The 19,396-nt window shown below is 44.8% G+C and overlaps 1 protein-coding gene across 3 annotated transcripts in view; it reads right to left on the reverse strand.

The window, feature by feature from the left end:
- Positions 1 to 18,552, reverse strand: part of ITGA6 (integrin subunit alpha 6) — an 83,938-nt gene extending 65,386 nt beyond the window's left edge. The window contains exon 1 of one of the 3 annotated variants that reach the window (XM_073218697.1): positions 18,217 to 18,552. In XM_073218697.1, the coding sequence (XP_073074798.1) occupies positions 18,217 to 18,398 (182 nt within the window). In that variant the 5' untranslated portion in view covers positions 18,399 to 18,552. The remainder of the gene's footprint in view (positions 1 to 18,216) is intronic. The other 2 variants (XM_037012466.2, XM_037012467.2) reach the window with 2 other exon arrangements.
- Positions 18,553 to 19,396: the final 844 nt, after the last annotated feature.

Below are 19,396 nucleotides of genomic sequence, written 5' to 3' on the forward strand. Positions count from 1 at the left end.
CTAATCACCCCAGCCTCCCTTTACAGCTGGACATGCTGTACAACTCAGTCCTGCTGAATGGGATGTATGGCGAAGTGGCACATCATTGCTTCCAGGAATCTTCTTTAAAAGACAGTGCCTCTTAGAAGCCACAGGGCATAAATCTGCAAAGAAGTAAAAAGCTAAGCTTTGCAAACAATATGGCTTCTCTCTCACTTACCAACTTTACATTTCCCTGTATGGCCCCGGAAGATGACTGGTTAGCCAGAGACGGGTAAGATTCCTCAAGGGAGGAACAACCTAAGACAGGCACAGTCGCAGGGGGGCCATCAGGTGAGAATTTGGGGATCAACAGAAGTGAGGCTCAGAACCTCACCCCCCCTGCTTTGAGAGAAATCTTCTGCATCTGTGGATGTCTTGCTGCCCTTGTCTAGCCTGGATTAATACTTAGTCCATAGGCACACACCTGATCATCTGATCATCTACATTTGCCCTCTTACAGCACTAAACTATGTTTTCTACCTTTATCTTGCATCTACCTACCACTTCAGCATTTTATTAAAAATAAAAATAATAATAATAATAGGAGAAATGTGGGATCAACATATAAATCAAGTACAAAAATCAAACGAATATTCATATTTGACCTGATTGCTTATAGGTCATAATGCATGATCACAACCGAAAGTTTCTGTGATGAATGCCCTTGTACTGTTCACCATGTAAGAATTTATTCACTATGTAAGAATTCGTTCACCATGTAAGAACTTGTTCGTTATGCTTCAGAAGATTGGAGACTGACGAGAATTAGGCTTGAAATGGATTAATGATTGTACATTGAGCGTTGACCCCCCTATACTGAATTTTATTGTTGTTAACAACCATTTGATCAATAAATATGAGAGATGCCCTCTAAAAAAAAAAAAAAAAAAGACAGTGCCTCTGGCCATGTGCCTCTGGCCCTGGGTTTCTTTGTCCCTTTGTCCCACCTGTCACGTTGACGCTGCCATCTTGCACTGTGAGGCTGAGGCTACTTGTGGTAGAGCAAAACAAAGAGAATGAGTTCTGGGTCCTTGACACCTCACACCAGCCACCCAAACCTTTATGTAACAGGAAAACTAAAAACAAAATCAAAAGAGATCTTCCAGGTTAAAAAAAAGAAAGAAAAGGTTTAGAAATAGGATATTATGGGGAAAAAAAGGCTTGAAAGTGTATGTATATATACAATATTTACAGAAGTTACACTCATAAACATTTACATTGTTTATGGCTCCACTCCTGCATTTAAAGATGATAGAGCCGACCCTTGAACATCATGGGTTTGAACTGCGCAAGTTCACTTATACATAGGTTGTTTCCAACAAATATATTAGAAAGATTTTTGGAGCTTTGCAACAATTTGAAAAACATTTTCTTTTTGCTAGCTTGCTTTATGGCAAGAATACAGTTTATAATACATATTACATACAAAATATATGTTAACTGACTATGTTATCAGTAAAACTTCACATCAACAGGTTATTAGTAGTTAAGTGTTTGGAGAGTCCAAAGTGATACATGGATTTTCAACTACACAAGGGGTCACAGCACCCCTAATCCCCACATTGTTCAAGGTGCAGCTGTATTTGAAAATATTTAGTGAGCAATATGGCTTGGGAGAACATTAATCACCATAGATGGTGATATAGTAATGGAACTGCATCCCAGAGGCCCCGTTGTATTAGGACATTTCCTCTTTACTTGCTGGAATGTGGAGAATATGTATGTGTGGGGGGGGGTGGGCAGGGTCATACAGAAAGAGTGGCCAGGCCACACTCAGGGGAACTAGGGTAGAGCTATGTACCAACCAGAAGTATTTCAATAGTTTAAACAACTAGTACTACATTTTGATGGTATACACTGGCTGACTTGGGCGTCTCATTATTGGGATAATATGGTATACAGTGCTTATAGCAGCTACTAGCCCCAAATAGTTCACACCTTTTATCTGCTCCATAACAGACTGGCAAGCCAAACCTATAATCAGAAATACTGAGGGAATTACAAGAAGGCCTTGTGAGTTCAGGCCCTGGCTGTGCCATCAATTAGCTAGGTGTCACCTGTTAAATGGTTCTATCTAAATTTTCTCAGGGTGCTGCAAGGATCAAATGAAAAAATGTCAACCTTGTAAACTCTAATGCAGTTATGAAGCACTACACATGTTCTTATCAGTATCCAGTTAACACACATTCCAACAAGCCATTCTAATTTTAACAAGTTTTGTTTTTTTTTAAACAAGTGTAGGTACAGGTGGGGCACAAATGCTGAAGTAATCAGGAACCCACCAGCTTGGGTATATAGGACTGTCAACCCTAGTTGTTGAAAGGACTCCAGTAACCCCACCAGTAGAGTAGCCTGTGATAAAACAGAGGGTAGACAGACATAGTCTGAGAGAGAAAGTCACAGAGAACAAGCTGTCACTCCTCCAGAATCAGCCATGATCACTGAAACAACACTGAGCAAGCCACCACACTAGGATTTGATACTCTGCTTATGGCGAAATGAGGGGGATACAAAGTTCTTCACTGCAGCACTGCTTTTAATGGCAAAGGTTAGTCATCATCTGAATATCCAAACTAGTTAAACAAATCATGCTTCAACCTTAAAACTGAATACTATGCAGACATTAAAAATGCTTAGGAAGCTCTTTACAACATTAACAAGCTCTAAAACATGCCAAGAGAAAAAAAAGCAAGGTGCAGAACAATACACACGGCATGCTTCCACATGTGCAAACAGTGTGTATGTTCATATTTTTTTATGAACGTATAGGTACCTTTGAAAGGATTCACAATAAACTGGAAAAACAACGGTTTCCTCCAGGAAGACTAGGGTGATTGGTGGGGGAGGGTGGAAGTTTTAACTCTGCATCTTTTAGTAGTTTTTGTATATGTACCTTGTGACTATATTCTGTAGTAAAAAATAAATTTTAAATGTAGTTTAAAAATGTCAGCTGGTGGACACTGCAGACAAAATGACAGAAATGATCAGGGAGGTTACCATCAGTGCCCAGAAGTCATGAAGAACCATCATCATGATCGTGTAAGACAAGCTCACACATGCTATCTTATGAAGGCAGATGCAGGCAGGCAGAAGTTAAAGACTGATTTTTACAGCACATTCCAGAGGCATGATAACACATCAAATAAAGAAGCAGATAAGTCCGTACCTACCATATGCTGGACACTGTGCTGACCATCTGGGCATTATAATGAAGTGCAAATGAAGGGCAGAGGTTGAAATATACTGAGGAAAGGAAATACAAACAGCTGAGAGGGTTCTCAAGCTTTCCACCGTGGTCAAGTGAGGTGCAGAAATAAATGCAATGACATCAGAGAGGGGAACTCTCCCTTTCACTGTGAGAGTCCACAGCGCTGACAGCATTCAGGGGAACATCTTAGCAACAGGAAAACATCAACACAAAATCCTCATCTTCAACACAACCCCTCACATCCTTCTTTAAAAGGAAATAACTCTGTCCAGTTTGGGGCCATCCCAATGTGCAAAGCTAAGGTGCAGTGAGGGGCATTTATTAAAAGTCACAGGGTTCAAATGCTTCAGCCTCAGGTGGTATAGACACTTCCCAGCACCTCCTCGGAACCCACCTGCTGCAGGGAGCCAAGGCGAGTCGCAGCCTGAATCAGGCACCTCACCTTTCATCTAAGCCATGAATGGGAGGTACGGAAGGAGCCAGGCCTCCTTGTTCAGAAACAGAGCAGGTGGGAATCCACACGGGGAATGCACAACTGCTCCTGGATCTGTGATCAAAGACAAATCCAGGCCTGGTTCCTCATCGAGAAAGGCTTATCCCAGGAACTAAGGATGGCAACTTTTTTTGATGAGGAAAGATTTTCAGAGAAGTTTGGTGAAGTCTGAACAGACCTGCTAAGCTTCAGATGGCACTGCTGAGGGGTGGTCACTGGAGGTGAAGGTCAGGAGTTCAAGTGGAGTAAGACCTCTGGACACGAGGGGTAGGAGGGATGTAGGTGTAGTTCTGTTGGCAGTTGGCTGTGTGATCTACAACAAATACTAGGCCTCCATTTCTTGCTCTATAAAATAAGGGCAAGATGGTTTTCTAGATCATTTCCTGGGTTCTTTCCTAACTTGTGCAGGTGGCAAATACTTTCAATGGTAAAGAAATCCACAAAAGCATTACAGGGTAATATTACCAGAATACAGCCACTGTTTTAGTGCAGATAAAAACACTTCTGGCTCACACATGGGGTTGAGATTTCTTTTAAAGTACGTTTTTGTTTTATTTTAAGGAATGATTTTAATTTTGTTTTAATTTTAAGTGATGATGCATGTCAGGCCCCATGTTAAAGCTCTGGGCACACACAGATATATCAGATCCCACACCCTGCCTTCAGGGGGCCCACAGGGCTTCTTTTCTGACAGCTCCCAGAGAGATTAGAAACAGCATGATGACAAGTGAGAATAAAGAGTGCCTATTAAACTAAACTCAACAGGATCTGGGCAACAGAGAAATTAGTCATCAAGAAATCAGAGATGAGGAGCCGAGAAGCAAAGCTGCGCCCAGGTAACAGATGCACAGGCCTGTAAAGGAAGCCGGGGAACGGGTGAGGAGGGGAGTGCATGATGAGCGAGTGTTTCCAGATGAGCTACAGATGGCCTACTACGGCTGGTAGTCTAGTCTGACGTTCCCTGAACAAACACTTCCTTTCAGACTCCGACCCGTAGATGTGCCACTGTCACAGCAAACGTCAGCTCCAACCTGAACTCAGTGTGGCACTGAAATTGCTATTTCATTTCAAAGCTACTAGGAGTCAGGTAGTAAGGGCAGAAGACATCGAAACAAATGAAAACAGCTGGCTTTTTGTCCATTGCAATTTTTTCTTTTGAGAGTCAAAAACCTAAGACGAATGGCTTTGGTTTCTCAAAGTAGATACATGAGGAATGCTGGGGTTCCACAAGTGCAGTCAGGTGCATAGCCCCTGAATTCAACCAGAGGTAGTCCTTCACCAAATTACAGAATGCATAATGAGAATGAGCTATGAGATGGAATTCTTAACTTGTACCATAAATTTGTTAAGCCTTTCATTCTGTTGCCACTAATTTACATTAGAATATCATATCAGATGATTTAGTACAATTCTACATTTAGTTATTTTAAGTTTAGTTTATCAGTATTTCATGGCTTCATAATAAGGACAACCTGATTTCTGGGCACTCCAGAACAAGTTTATGAAGTACCAGCAAGTTCACAAACAAGAGAATACATTTAACACTACTGAGCTATATGCTCAAAACTGGTTAAGATGGTCAATTTATGTCATGTATTTTACCGCAATGTTTTAAAAAGTAGTAGTACCAAGGAGTAAAGGATCATTCTAAAGAAATGGCCCATTTTCAATTTTTTAATGCATTTGGGAAATTAAATCAACTCAAAGAGCTCAACAAACACCTACTGAGTACCCATTTCTGTCTATTAGATTTGAACCAAAAATGGACAAGCCTGTCCTCCAGGGTAGACACCCAAGGACCTCAGGGCGTCAGCAGGTAGGCGTGTGCTATGCAAGGTGGAAGCTTTGCTCCTAAGAAGTTCACAAGCCAGCAAGGATAACATCCACCAGGCAGACATCATTAAGTGCCCTCCACACGCAAGGGATTTGGCCAGGCCGAGGGGGCACACCGGCATTGTCTTACATGCAAACACCCATCTAACAGTGCTGACCTGGGGAATTCTGAGACTCAGCTGAAAAAAAAGCACTGTGGTCATCTGGCATGTTAGCAGTGGGGGAAGGGCAACAGTGGCTGTGTATCTGCTATTGCAAGTCCAGGTCATTATTCAGGGAGGTATTTAAAAACTGAGATACTGTTCCATTAAGCACAGGTTTAATTCCAAGAATGGGCTACTTCACCAAAAGGCAGATGTGTATGGCATAGCACTGGGTGGACTGGGCATCAGGCAGCTAGGTTTCAGGGCCCACATTTCCACTACCTAGATGTCACTTGACTTTTCTGGGTTTCCAGGCATCCCTCTATGGAGAAAAGGCTGGGTTGGTGAGTGCTTCCTAACCATTTCTATAAAAGCCTTGAATGACGGAGGAAGTGAATGTGTATGGAGCATAGCCCAGTGATCACCACAAGCTTGAACTCTGAAAGTCTTGTGTTTTATATTAAAAACTTATATATATTTCATTCTGCATTATAATGAGATAACTTTTTTTTTAAATAACTCACCACCGTGCTACCTCAGGGAGAAGCTCTGTTACTAATTTGCACTACACCTAGGACAATGATGCTAAGGGCCTGATGATTCTTTCTCTTGCATAATTTCTGAGATATTCTATCTCCTTTCAGATTCAGATTTACCTCAAGCTGCCTCTTCAGCCTAGACCATGTACCCTGAAAGAAGAGATTGAAAATTGGCAATGTCTCAGAACCTAAATGCTATTTGGCCTTGTTTTCCACATTCCTGACAATTCCACAAGTCCACACGTCAATTTTACTCAATACATGCAGTGAAATATTAGATGCATGGACTAGTGTTAGAAAACAATCCATGAGGCCCCAGAAGCAGGAGTCAAGGCCTTGGCGCGCTCCATCCGGGTTCCCAGGTGCTTCCACCCCACACAGCACACCCCACCAGCCAACACCGTGATGTCCTCAGGTGTCCCCCTGGGGGACACACAGACACGGTGCCATCCAAGGCAGTACCAGATCCTGGGGCTGCAGATATTCTCACATGGGAAATGTTCACTCAACACCTAAAATGGGCCTTGTAAGAATTTAATAAAATAAAAAGCTGTGGTTCTCTGTAGCTCAAATATAATGTATGGAACTGAAGATCATTAAAGGGCTTGGATGTGTTGCCATTTTCTCTTCCTTCTTCCAAATCCCATACGTTCCCTTCCTCTCTTCAAGGCAGCATTACGGACCCCATCTGCCTGTGAACTGCTCTCAACTCTGGCTGTAGCCCCACCCATGAGGTAACTTCACCTCTGACCTGACCCCATAGGGGAACTTCTGCTGTCCACTTCTGCTGTAAAGACAAGATAGCTACAAAAACTCCCCTGGTCAGGGAAATATACTCGTATTTTTTACTTTAAGGCACCCACAACAGTAAAGGCAGATGTTTACGGGATGTGCTGAGCACTATGCTAAATGCTTTCCACTCACCACCTTTAATTTCCTCAACCCTGTGGGGTAGATACTTTCAGTACCTCCATCTTACTGATGAGGACAAGTAACTTGGCCAAGGTCAAATCAATAGAACGTGAAGAAGCAGGTTTCAACTCCACATTCCTCTGCCTCTAGCATGGACTTCTCACTCCTTCAAGGTATTGAGTAACTTAGGGCTAATGATCTTCTATTATTCACTGAGAAACTGGAAGCAACCAGAACAATCTCACGGCCGCCCACCAGGACAACTACCCCTGGGATCAGTGCCCCTTTATTCTGTGGTGTGATGGCTAGGTGTGCTCCCATAACTAGCCTAACTCCTCCACGGGCATATCCCTCTCACCTGCTTGCAGACACCACACCAGCAATTCCCTGCTCTCCTACATTTGCTTTTCTACTGAATCATCCTAATCAACAAACCAGCTAATGAGAATTTTCTCCCATCTTAAAAAAATAACAAATTCCCTCTTGATTCCATTTTCCCCTCCAGCTTTTGCTCGGCTCCCCCCTTCAACAAAATTCAGAGTTCCCATTCTATGTCTCCACTTCTTCTTCCAAGCTCTCACTAACACATTCCAACCAGGCATCGCTCCCACTTTCCCACAACCAGTGGCCTCCCATTGCTAGTCCAGTATCAATTCTCACTGTCATTTGACAAAACTGACCTATCCCTCCCTCTCCAAAATGCCTTCATCACAACAGCACACGTCCTGGTTCTCCTACCTTACCAGCCATTCCTCTCCCGGTGTGGTTCTCCCTCAGCTCCCTGACTCATCATGGGAGTACCCTACAGCTCTGTCTTTAGTCTCTATCCTCACTCCTTTCATGACCTCCATCATTCAGTCCATCACTCCAAATAAAACCCAGAAAGCCCAGGGCCCCACAATTTTTATCTCCAATCCAAACCTTCCCACCTGAACTTCAGACCCTTATTCAGCTACCTAATCAACAACTCCACTCAAATGACTAGCCATCTCAAACCTAACATGTCTGAATCAAACTCCTCCTCTTCCCCCAAAATATCTTCTGTTTATAGCCCTCAATAAACCATCCTATGACAACTCCACCCTTCCAGCTGCTCAGGCCAAAAACGCTGGAGACATTCTACTCTCTCTCACCTAATACCTAGTCCATAGGAAATTCTGTTGATCCTACAAAATACAAAATACATCGAGAATGCAACCACTTCTATCTTCACTGCTACCTTGGTCCAAACCACCATCATCTCTTATTACTGGAGCCTCCTAATTAACATCACTACATCTATCCTTGCCCTCATAAAGTCTATTCTCAAACTAGCAGCTAGAGAAATCCACTTAAAATCTAAGTCAGAACATGTCACATTTTTCTCAGAATGCTTTATGGCTTCCCATCTCATTCAAGAAGGAAAGCCAGAGTTTTTCAAGGACCTATAAAGGTGCTACACAATTTGCCTCCAAGGACACTACAGGCTTCCTTGCTGTTTCTAAGCATGCTAGTTTTGACTCAGGACTTTCGCACTTGCTATTTCTGCTGCCAGAAATACTCTCCCTGCTCCAAAGACATGGCCTGCAGCTTCATCTTCTCAGTGAAGTCTCCCCTGGTTGACCCACTACCAACCCTCCCCACTGAATTCTCATGCCCTAGTCCCTTTCTCCACTTTATTTGCCTCTGTGTCACTTGCTACCATCTATCATAAGACCACTATCTATTTTGTTCATCTCCCTATTTATTGCCTCCCCCATCAGAACCTAAGCAGGGATTTTTATTCTGCTTGCTACTGTACATCTAGGACTAAAACTGAAACTGTGTCTAATGCACAGTAAGGCAAATATCTCCTGAACTAACCTTCTACAGGAAAACCCCCAAAAGGCTGGCTTCTCTAGCAGGTCCTGAGCACATTCCCCTCCAAAGTTTTTAGTTGTTCCTTGTGCTCAAGTAAGGATACATATTCCTACTTCTTTCAGGCTGAAATATAAAATATACATTTATTTGTGCATATATACACATAAGGACAATTTTTTTCCTATGATAGTGAAAACCTTCTGGCTAGTGGTTCTGCTAAGCTTGGGGGATCCTTATCTCTCAATACTTCCCTCCCGGGATCATCCTGAGTGAGGGTCTCCAGGATGTTCCTCCACATTCTCACACCCTTTCCCAGTTGGTATCTGAGCAGCCTTGAACCCCTTCTAAATATAATACAAGGCTTGGAAAGTATTTTTTTTTTCTAAACTGGCTGATCTGATATGGCTTTACCATTTCCTAGGCATTAAAACATTTCTCCAGTGGGCCCCCCAAGTCCTCCCGTGAGATTCGGACCATCTAATTTAGCTGGCCTCTCTTTCAGTCTTCCCTAGGGCCTCCATCCTTGAGCCCCTAGAAGGCCCAACAGTGACCAGGCTCATATCTTTTTGCACTTGTGGATCCATGTGAGACCTCTTCTTCACCCAGACCTTGAAGCCAGCTCACAACTGTTTTTGAGTATGGTCCAAGGTTGGCACCTGAGTCTAGTCTCATTAGCAGTCATGAGGCCTCAGTGGCAAATGTGATTTTCCTAGAATTACATCTCTGCATATCCACCTAATTACATCTGAACCTCTTTATACTGGTTGTTTGAAAACTCTGACATTTGTGTCACAGCAAAGCTGGATACCTTAAGCCCCAATCCATTGGTTTTCAATCCTCACATTCACCCCATGTATTTTTCCTAGCAGTCTCCAACCTCTCCAAAGCCTTACAGAATTTTAAGCACTTCTATTTCATTATTTCAAAATACCTTTGTTCTCAAGACAGACAAAACTACACTGTCAGTAGGCGGGAGTCAGGCAATCACCTTACACTGATACACAATGTTTCGATAGGAAAGAGATCTATGAAGGATTCTTACTCTGCTCAACGAGGAAGGAAAACCGAACTTCAAACTCCCATGCAGCCCAATGGCCATCCATCCACACCAGGGAGCAACCATTTCACACTGTGACTCACTCTGATGAGGATCCTCTACTTAGCTTTATACCCCTCTGCTCTATGAGGACCACAGGAGACTGTGACCGTTTGATCAACAGCTACATCCTAAAGAGAAGGAACTCTGATTCTGCAAAGACAAGAGGTTATTTGGCTCAGGAGACTCACAATTCAGTGAGTCTACCTGCTGAGTCTGAAAAGTTTACCATCATTTGTATGACACATTGTAAAATAACATACAATTAAAACAACTTCAATACAAATGAATGCCCTTTTCAAAATGAAGAAACTGTAGTGGCACAGGTTTCACCAAGCAAACCAAGCAAGACCTCAGTTAAGCAGGCATTACCCTGTGCTTTGTTTATTCTCCGTATGTGCCCCTTTCAAATTATTCCAAAGTTTCTTTTCATCGCTATACTTAGAAAGCATATTTCTCTAAAAGATTTTTCCTATACTACATCTGAAATGACTTTTCAAAAGAAGTAATCTTCAGATTATATGACATGCAAAATGTGTCTAGCTAGTTGGCAAATAAAATGTAAGCAGACATTCATGGCTCCGTGCCACTTGCTCTTGCTTGAGTGGCACTTTCCCCATTCCCCCTAATTTAGAAGTCTAGATCATGTAATTGGTTTTAGAGACTTAAAAGTTTTCTAAAGTCTTCTTGCAGATTTGAGATTAGGTGCTGTGATAGCACTAGCATCCAACATCGGGATTCAGCATGTGTGTGCATGAGATGGGGGAACAGATCAGTGTAGGAGGGAAAGTCTGCTGCTATACTGTGGCCTGTGAGAGGTGTCACTCTGCACAGGTGTCCAACCTTGCAACAGATAAACTGATTTGGAAATATCTTGCCTTATTTATCTAAACAGAAAAGCCAGACAGCAGCAGATTACATGGTGATCATTCCACCCTGTTATTAGGAAAACAGACTGATGCTGATGGTGAGCCAATATACCTGCCCAGTTCCAGACTAATTAACAATTGGCCTCTTAACTTAGTCCCAAGAGATCACTGCTTGCAATACCAAATGCCAGTTAAACAAACAAACGGAAATCTGCTGGAACACTGCTTCCACACTTCACCTGGGCAGCTTCCAACCTCAGGCAGCTTTGTCATCGGCAATCAAATCCAGCTTTGCCCAGCATCTTCCCACCAGATATTAGCTCCAAACAAAAGACTGAGAAAAATAAGTCTTCATCATCCCTGTCCTGGGTGGAGTACAAATTGCTCAGCCTCCCAGGGATGACAGGGGGATACTTTCAAAGTTACAAAGGTCTGGGAAGATCAGGACACCAGATAGTTGGTATCCTTATGAATAACTCCACCCTATAACTGCACAACCCATGCCCCATGGGTACCCTGTGCATGGAGTTACCACCAGCTAGAGCCTCATCTTCAGGCACTAGTCTGCCATTCATCTCCTCCACATACTGAAGCCCCACTGGTGTTTACTTACCACCCAGCAGCTACCAAAAGGCATGGTTCTTCTGAGATGTACTTTCCAAACACAGTAATTGTAGAATGAAATTTTTAAAAAGGGAAGATGTACACTTAAACATTATCAAATCACACCACCTCCCTCCAAAACAGCACACATACCACACAGAGCAGGAAGCATGGAAGACATGGACTTAGATCCAACTTACCTGACATGCCAGGGCCATTTTGCCCCTTACAACCCTGGTTTCCACATATATCATACAAACACAAAATGTTTACTCTGGGCCAGGAGTAGTGTAAGGACAATTACCCTCACTTTACAGCTGAGTAAAGGGAGGCCCAGAGAGGTTAGGTACTATGATATAATAAATGTATTTTTGGTCTTTGTCAACTGTTTCTGGCACAGAGCTCCTGAAACTCTTGGAATTTCATAATTGATGAGAGCAATAAAGGTGTGTTATGTTAATGAGGTGTCTTCTGGACACACTAACGGATGGGGGCTGGCTGCCAGGAGAACCAGCCTCCTTGATTAGAGGGTTGGAGCTTTCAGTCCCACCTTGCTGGCCTGGAGGTGGAGTTCAGTCACCAGCATCCAGTGATTAAATCATTCGTGCCTATGTAATGAAACCCCCATGCAAACCCAAAAGGATGGAGTCTGGAAACTTCCAGGTTGATGAACCCGTGTAGATTTGGGGAGAGTGGCAAGCTCAGAGAGAGCATGAAACTCTGAACCCTTTCCCCATATTTTACCCTATGAATCTCTTTTATCTAGCTATTCCTGAATTATCTTCTTATAATATAAACCAGTAACCTAATAAGTAAAATGTTACTGAGTTCTGTTAGCCACTCTAGCAAATTAATGAGACCCAAGGAGAGAGTCATAGGAACCTCCAATCTACAGCTCATTTATCACATGCACAAGCGACGGCCTGAACTTGCAGTTGGTGTCTGAGGGAGGTGGTGGGGGCAGTCTTACAGGACTGAGCCCTTAACCTGTGGGATCCAATGCTATCTCCAGGTAAACAGTGTCAGAATTGAGTTAAATCGTAGGACACCCAGCTGGTGTCCAAAATTGCTTGGTGGTATTTGGGGAAATCCCCCATACATAGGACCTGGGTGCAGAATGGTAGGTATCCTGTACAACGTCACAGCTAGTGAACGGCACAGCAGGATTTGACCCCAGCTACCTCTAGAGTCTGCTCTTATCCACTACATTATGCTATCTTCTATGTAGAAAAGGAAAGCTTATCTAGCTCAAACCCAGAAAATTTTAAGGATAGATTCTTGGATCACGTTTATGGAAACTGGTGCAACAGATGTGGGCTGAGTTTTTTAAAACTGTACTTTTCATAAAGAGATCTTCCATGTTTCCCTGACCACCAATGAGGTTTAAGAATCTCTCAGTTCCCTTGCAAATATAAAGTTATTTGATCCTGAAGTTGTACCCAAACACAGAAAGCTAAAACAAGCGGTGGGGGCTGGCCCTGACCCTGGCGCCTATTACAACAGGGCTCAGTTCTGACCATCCTCTGCAGGAGGTCATGGTTGAAACTGGTTCTGATGTGGTCACCCAGATCGCCATTCGACATCTCACACTGGAGGGGTAGGAGCTTTCCCACCACTCCACCTGAACAGTTTCATATATCCACGATTTCCCTATTATCCTCGAATAACTAAAGCCTTAGCAATCAATTCACAAGTGTCCTCACATGCTTACTCCCTTTTGACCCCCATGCCCTGGTAAAGTTGCTCTCAGAATCATATTCTATAGCCATCCTCAATCTAGTCTCATTATTAACAACCAACGAATCCTGAGTACCTACCGCAGTGCAGGTCAGCCAGTATTTCTGGGGTTAAGCTCTAAGTCTGCCTTTAAGGCAAAAGTCAAGTGTAATTAAAAATCACTCATGAAAATCCATTAGCTGGAACCTGGGCTCTTGAAAACTCAGAAACCAAGAATTAATGTTTTAGATGTTTCAGCTATAGCTTCCCTTTCCCTGGGGGCAGCAGACATCAAGGGCTACTCGGCAGTTCAGGGCAAAGTCTTAATAAAGGGGTTTCCCCCCTCTCGACCCTGAGCTGGAAGAGTTGATTTGACAAGTTAAATTGAGTGTATGGCATGACTCCATTGTATTTGCAAGACATATGCTAGGTGCTATCAGGGCAAAGAAATGAACATACAACCCCTGCCCTCACATAACCTATAATTCAGTTGGGAGAGACTGACTCATCCAAAAATTGTAGGTAACAGTTAAACACAAAACCATTAGACAGTCAGACACATGATACTAAATGCTACAGACGTTCAAAGGAAGAAGTTGCTGTGGTGTAGGTTGGGCTCAAAAGGCTTTCATGGAGAAATTTAAACTGATTCTTGAGATATGATTATGTCCTTTCTCAAAACAGGCTTACTTGGAGACCATCGGTGTTCCAAGTAAAACTGACCCCATCATCTAAGCTAACAACAGTATTCTCTATTGTATTTCCACTATTCCTCTTGAAAACGCCAAATAATTCGCTAGCCAACTCTGTCTACAGTGATATGCTGAACCAAGGTCCTAGAGAACCATGTGCCATAGTTCCTGTACTCTTTTGGTTACTAAAGCTTAAATTAAATCTTAATCTCATTGTTATGCTAAAACAGAGTAGTATACAAAACTAAGCACACAGAGTAACTGCTCCCTTACAGTCACAGAGAATTTTACTATATGAGCATTTAACCTGATTTTTCCCAACAAATTATTCTTATCATACTAATACTCTGACCTTTTTTTCAACCCTCAGTCATTACTTGGATGGTCTTACAAGAGCCTGTGTTAAAATTAAATTTATCTATTTCCGCTTTCTTGCAGAGTCAGAGTCCCAAGAGTTCCTCTAAATTTCTCTGCCCATTTTAGCTTATTCTACAGTCTCAGAACTCAAGGTGACTGAGCACAGTCCCTGGACGATGGCCCTAGGCCACACGGCACTCTGAAGACAAGGAAGCAAGTGCTTAGGTGCATACACATCTTGGACACAGCTCTGCTCCTGGGCTGGTTCCAGTCACCCCTCACTGGGCTTTCCAGAAGGGGAGGGAGTGAGAGGCAAAGAAAGAAGGACCCAGAAGCTGACCCACGGCCAGCTGGAATAAGGGTCAGCAGGAAGAAGGTCCAGGAGCAGATGTTTAAATAGAGCCCTGACTCACATGGGAAATAGTGTAATAAATCAACATAATATAATACATTTCCAAAACTCAGATGCTGGCCAATTTCTCCAGGTATGAAGGGCATGTCTGACTTTCCCTTTTAGAAATGGCATGAGCACAAGTCAGAAAGAGCAAATTCAAATCCAGATTCTGGTAAGATTCTGCTGAAACAGTTGTGAGACTTTAGACATTTCCTAACTTTCTGCTTCAGTTTCTTCATCCATAAAGGAAGCCCAGTTGGACTAGATGATCTCTAGTTCAATAAATATGACTTTAAAAAGCAGGAGCATCACAAATCATAAAAAAATCAAGAGCAAACATCACAGAGTCAGAACAGAAGTGAAAGTGGGCCTAGAGAACCTCTACAAGACAATGATGATCAGAAAGTTCCCCAGAAGAAGGTAATGGAGACTGGGAGAAATCTGGAATTGCTCCATGAGAATATCACTTAGAGATCTCTTCCATGTTCTTCCCTGTAGTCATATATAAATCTGTCTCTTCCCAGAAGAGCTAAGAGTGATGACTCATAGGATGGACATACCCACAGACATCATCCCATACTATCTACCTGGCAGGGAGGGGAGGTGACTCAATCTTTACTGCCTAAGAGAAATGCAAGAGTGCAAGGAGCTCTCACCCTGACATCTGCAGCTCAGCCAACTACCTAATCAGCTTGGAGTCAGACTTCCTTAATACACAGCCTAAAAACCCTGAGTGCAGTTTTACAGTCTCTAATTCAGTTTTATAGACCCAAAGTTTTAGGAACACCCAACATGTTTTAAGGCTCTCAGATACAATATTTTTGTTATAAAACCTTAAACTAGAGCTTAAGATGTTTCTAAATATTTAAATAGTGTTAAATAGAATGTGGCAGTAACTACTTATTATTTAAATAAATTTCAGAAAATTTAACCCACAAAAATCTGACAATTCTGTCATAGCACATTCATTTGATATTCCCACACATCTTTGATAATTTGCTTCTACTTCAATAAGTCCCTTGTTCAGTAAATTTACTTTTATGTCTAATTAAAACTAATTAAAGTTAAATTGCTCTGCACATGAGTTTCACAAATGTGAATAATAGTTGAAAATATCAATTACCCAAACTACAATAACCTTTGGCTTTCCTCTGTGGCAATCAGAATCACAGAATGTTTAATGCCTGTACAGCAGCTGGTACTAAGTAGGAATTCAAGTATTGCTTCTACAGCTACTATGCAGTCAGCAAGTACCCAGCCAGGCAGGAATTAAGCACTTTACACATTCTGTCTTAATCCCTGGAACCACCCTATAAGCAGCAGTATCTTCATTTTACAGATAAACTAAGGCTCAAAGTAAATTAACAACTGCTAAATTGCCAAAAAGTAATTTGAGCTTAGGAATTTGGTCTCTCACCAATTCCCTGAAATACTTCAACTGAGCTTTTCTACAAAGTGCAGACTTCAGGAAGCTGAACCAGAAGTTGGGGAGTCTCGATGTCACTGGCTGTTTTTTATACACACATCCTTTAAAGAAAAAGTTGACAACTGATGTGGTATGTGGCCTGTATGTGCTAGTTCTGGGAGGACCAATGCAGCTCCTGAAGCCAGAATACACCAAACTGGGAGGACAGCCTTGGGCGTCAACCACAACCCCCTGGAATACAGTTACTGCCACACTATAAGCTACAAGGAAAGATACAGTCCCCCTAAGGTGGGCCTCTCCCCATCTGAGGGTCTGATCAGCCACACATCCCTGTCTGTCCCTAAGGAAGTGTGTCTAGAAAGCAACAGACCCAATCACAGGCTTATTCTTAGCCTCAGGAAGACTTGCAGCATGTCTAACAGCAGAGAAGCCCACCAGCAGGACCAAGCTTTAGCAAGCATGCTGTTTAGTGACAACAGACTCCTGGCTCAAGTCACAGTTCGTAAGTCTTCATTTCTCGCCCTTCACAATGTTTGTAAAGCAAGTATTTCAAGAAAGCCAGCAGCTTCAGTAGGATGGTGAAAAGACAATTCCATTCCCTCTGCTGGCCCACAGTCATTTCTGCACTAACAGGTTCAAATTCTCCATATGGGTGGACACACATTCACACTCTTAAGTATTCAGGCACTAAATGTCATCCATTAACTGAGTTAACAGAAACCACCTTTCACTTCAGATTTACAGCTCAACAATTATTTCTACTGAAAGAAAGCAGAGTATAAGCAGCTGGCTAGGCCTGAAGACCACCACCCTCAGCCTCCCCATCCCTGGCTAATTTCTTTGCTTCACTTGCATGTATTATCAGAAAAATCTAAGATTCAGAGACCCACACTATTCACCAACTCCAAAGTCCTTTAATTGCTGAAATCAAGTGGTCTCTCTTCTCCAGCTCGAAAATCCCACTCTCGTCTCAAACACAAAGTCCTCTTTCCTGTGGCTGCACTTTGCTTTCTCCAGTCTGTTGGTCCTGGAAGGAACCCGGTTCAACTGAAGGCCTTGGGGGGTTGGGAGCCTTTTGTGAGTTTATTTTTCAGCAGCACAGATCAAGAATGCGGCCCCCACTGCGATTAAGGCCACTAAGCTCTCAAATACCCTCTTCTAGTCCAAATGGTTTGATTATGTGGGAACCAAACACTAAGAAAGAAAAAGAGATAAGAGTGCTGGTCTCCACTTTCTCCTGGGAGGACCACCGCTATGCTAAAGTGGGGGGTTGTCACTTCAAACCTTGTCTGCAAAGCCCTAGCCCAGATCGGACATGTTGCTTTAACGCCGAGGAGCGTCTGCCCAATGCAAGGTGCCCAGAGGGTCTTCGGGTGCCTCCGGGCGCATTGCGGCTTGGGCACAACACTCTGAGGGCCTTGTTTTCTCAGCTGATCTAGCCCTGTGAACAGGTGCTTACTTAGTTCCAACTTAAAAAAAAAAGGTGGGTGGGGGGCTGTGGCTAAAGTATCTCGTACAGGAGCGTCCGCCCAGCGAGGAAAGCCACGCAGGCCGCGGGGTAAATGGTTTTCCAACTTCCGGGGGCGCGCGGGTCTGCGAGGGGACTGGGTGCTCCGTGAGGTCGGGGGAGGCCTGGATCTTCCTGAACGCTCCCAGCAACCCCACAGCGACGACAGAACCACCTACATCCCCACGTCACCCCCGCCCCAAACACTTGAAGCTCAGCAAAGCGAGCCACCTGCCGGGTTCCCAGCAAACACGCCCTGAGGGAAGGGCGGCCGGAAAGCATTTTGTTTTAAAAAAGGAAAAAAGTAAACTCTCTCGAGCCCGGGAACAGCCCCGCCTGGCAGCCTGGCCGCCGTCCACAGGGGTCGGCCCCGCGGTCCTCGTCCCCGTGCCGCAGGAGGGCAGGCGCGGCGGCGCGCGGGGAGCCAAAGCGCGGGGCGGCGAGACCGGCGGAGCCGGTGGGGGGCGGCGGCAGCGGTGGGGCTGCGGGCGGGAACGCGGCGCGCGCTCGCCCCTCCTCGCGCGCGGGCCGGCGCCCCGGTGGGGGCGGGCAGAGTCGGGGAACTCACAGCCGCTTGTCCTCGGGCTGCAGCTGCCGGTGCATAGCCAGCGAGAAGCCGAAGAGGCTCTGGCGCTCCCCCGTTTTCCGGATCACATTGTCCGAGCGGGTGTCCAGGTTGAAGGCGGCGCCGAGCCGAGGCAGGAGCCCAGCGGACAGGTAGAGCAGCCAGAGCTGCCCCGCGGCCGCCATGGACGGGCGCACGGGGAGGGGAGCCGGGAGTTGCGGCGACCGCCCTGCGCTCCGGGCCGGCTTCGAGGCTGCGGCGCGGCTGCTGCTGCGGCCACCTTCGGGTCCTCTCGCCACCGCGCCCGACCCCACCCACCCCCGGGAAGAGTCGCGCTCTCCGCCCGGCCGCTCCCCCTCGCGGGCAGCTCCCTGCCGCTGAATGAGCCCGTTGTTCTCTGGAGACTCGCAGGCGTTTTATCAAGTGACGAGGACGCCTGCCCCGCCCCGCCCCAGGCCTCTGGCCCCTCCTCGCGCGCCCGCCGGCCGGCCGGGCAAACGGTGCGTCCCGGCGCTGCTCCTCCCCAGCGGGCGCAGCCCTCCCGCCGCTGCTTACCTGGCCCGGAAGCCGCGGCGCGGGGGACCGGCGGGCGAGCTCCCGGCCCGGCAGCCCCATCCCGGGGGTCCTCCGGGAAAGAAGCCCTTGGCTTGTGCTTGCCGGTCGGCACAGAGCCAGAAAGGCGTTTAACTACCTGTCAGTAAAGTGCTGGATATGGCCCCGGATGTCCTCAGAAGCGTGTTCTCACAGACAGAGGCTCACGCGCAAATGCAGGCTTCATTCATTCATTCCACAAATGTTTGTGGAGCGGTAACTCTCGCCAGAAAGTTACGGAATGGGTCTGCATAAATTGTTCTCAGCCCTCAAAGATCTAATCGTCAAAAATGAGAACAGCACAGATTTTGATAGTGCTGTACAATTTATCTCAGAGTTATTATTTAATCTTCCTAACAAGTCGATGAGGTGGGTATTTTCTTTTTGCAGATGAGAAAACCGAGACAGCCCTGCCCCAGGACACCCAGAAATCAGTGCCCAGGTAAAAAGGAGAGCCCGCCCGAGAGGTCACAGTGGTTCCAGCAATTTAAAACCTTGATTTCCAGGCACTTTGAGACCAAGAAGACTCTCAAAAGTCAAGAAAGGATTGTTTAATGGCACCCACGAGCTCAGGAGCCCTTCTTTCCCACCC

This window comes from Manis javanica, chromosome 12 (genome assembly GCF_040802235.1).
Source record: "Manis javanica isolate MJ-LG chromosome 12, MJ_LKY, whole genome shotgun sequence".
In the NCBI taxonomy this organism is placed as follows: Eukaryota; Metazoa; Chordata; class Mammalia; order Pholidota; family Manidae; genus Manis; species Manis javanica.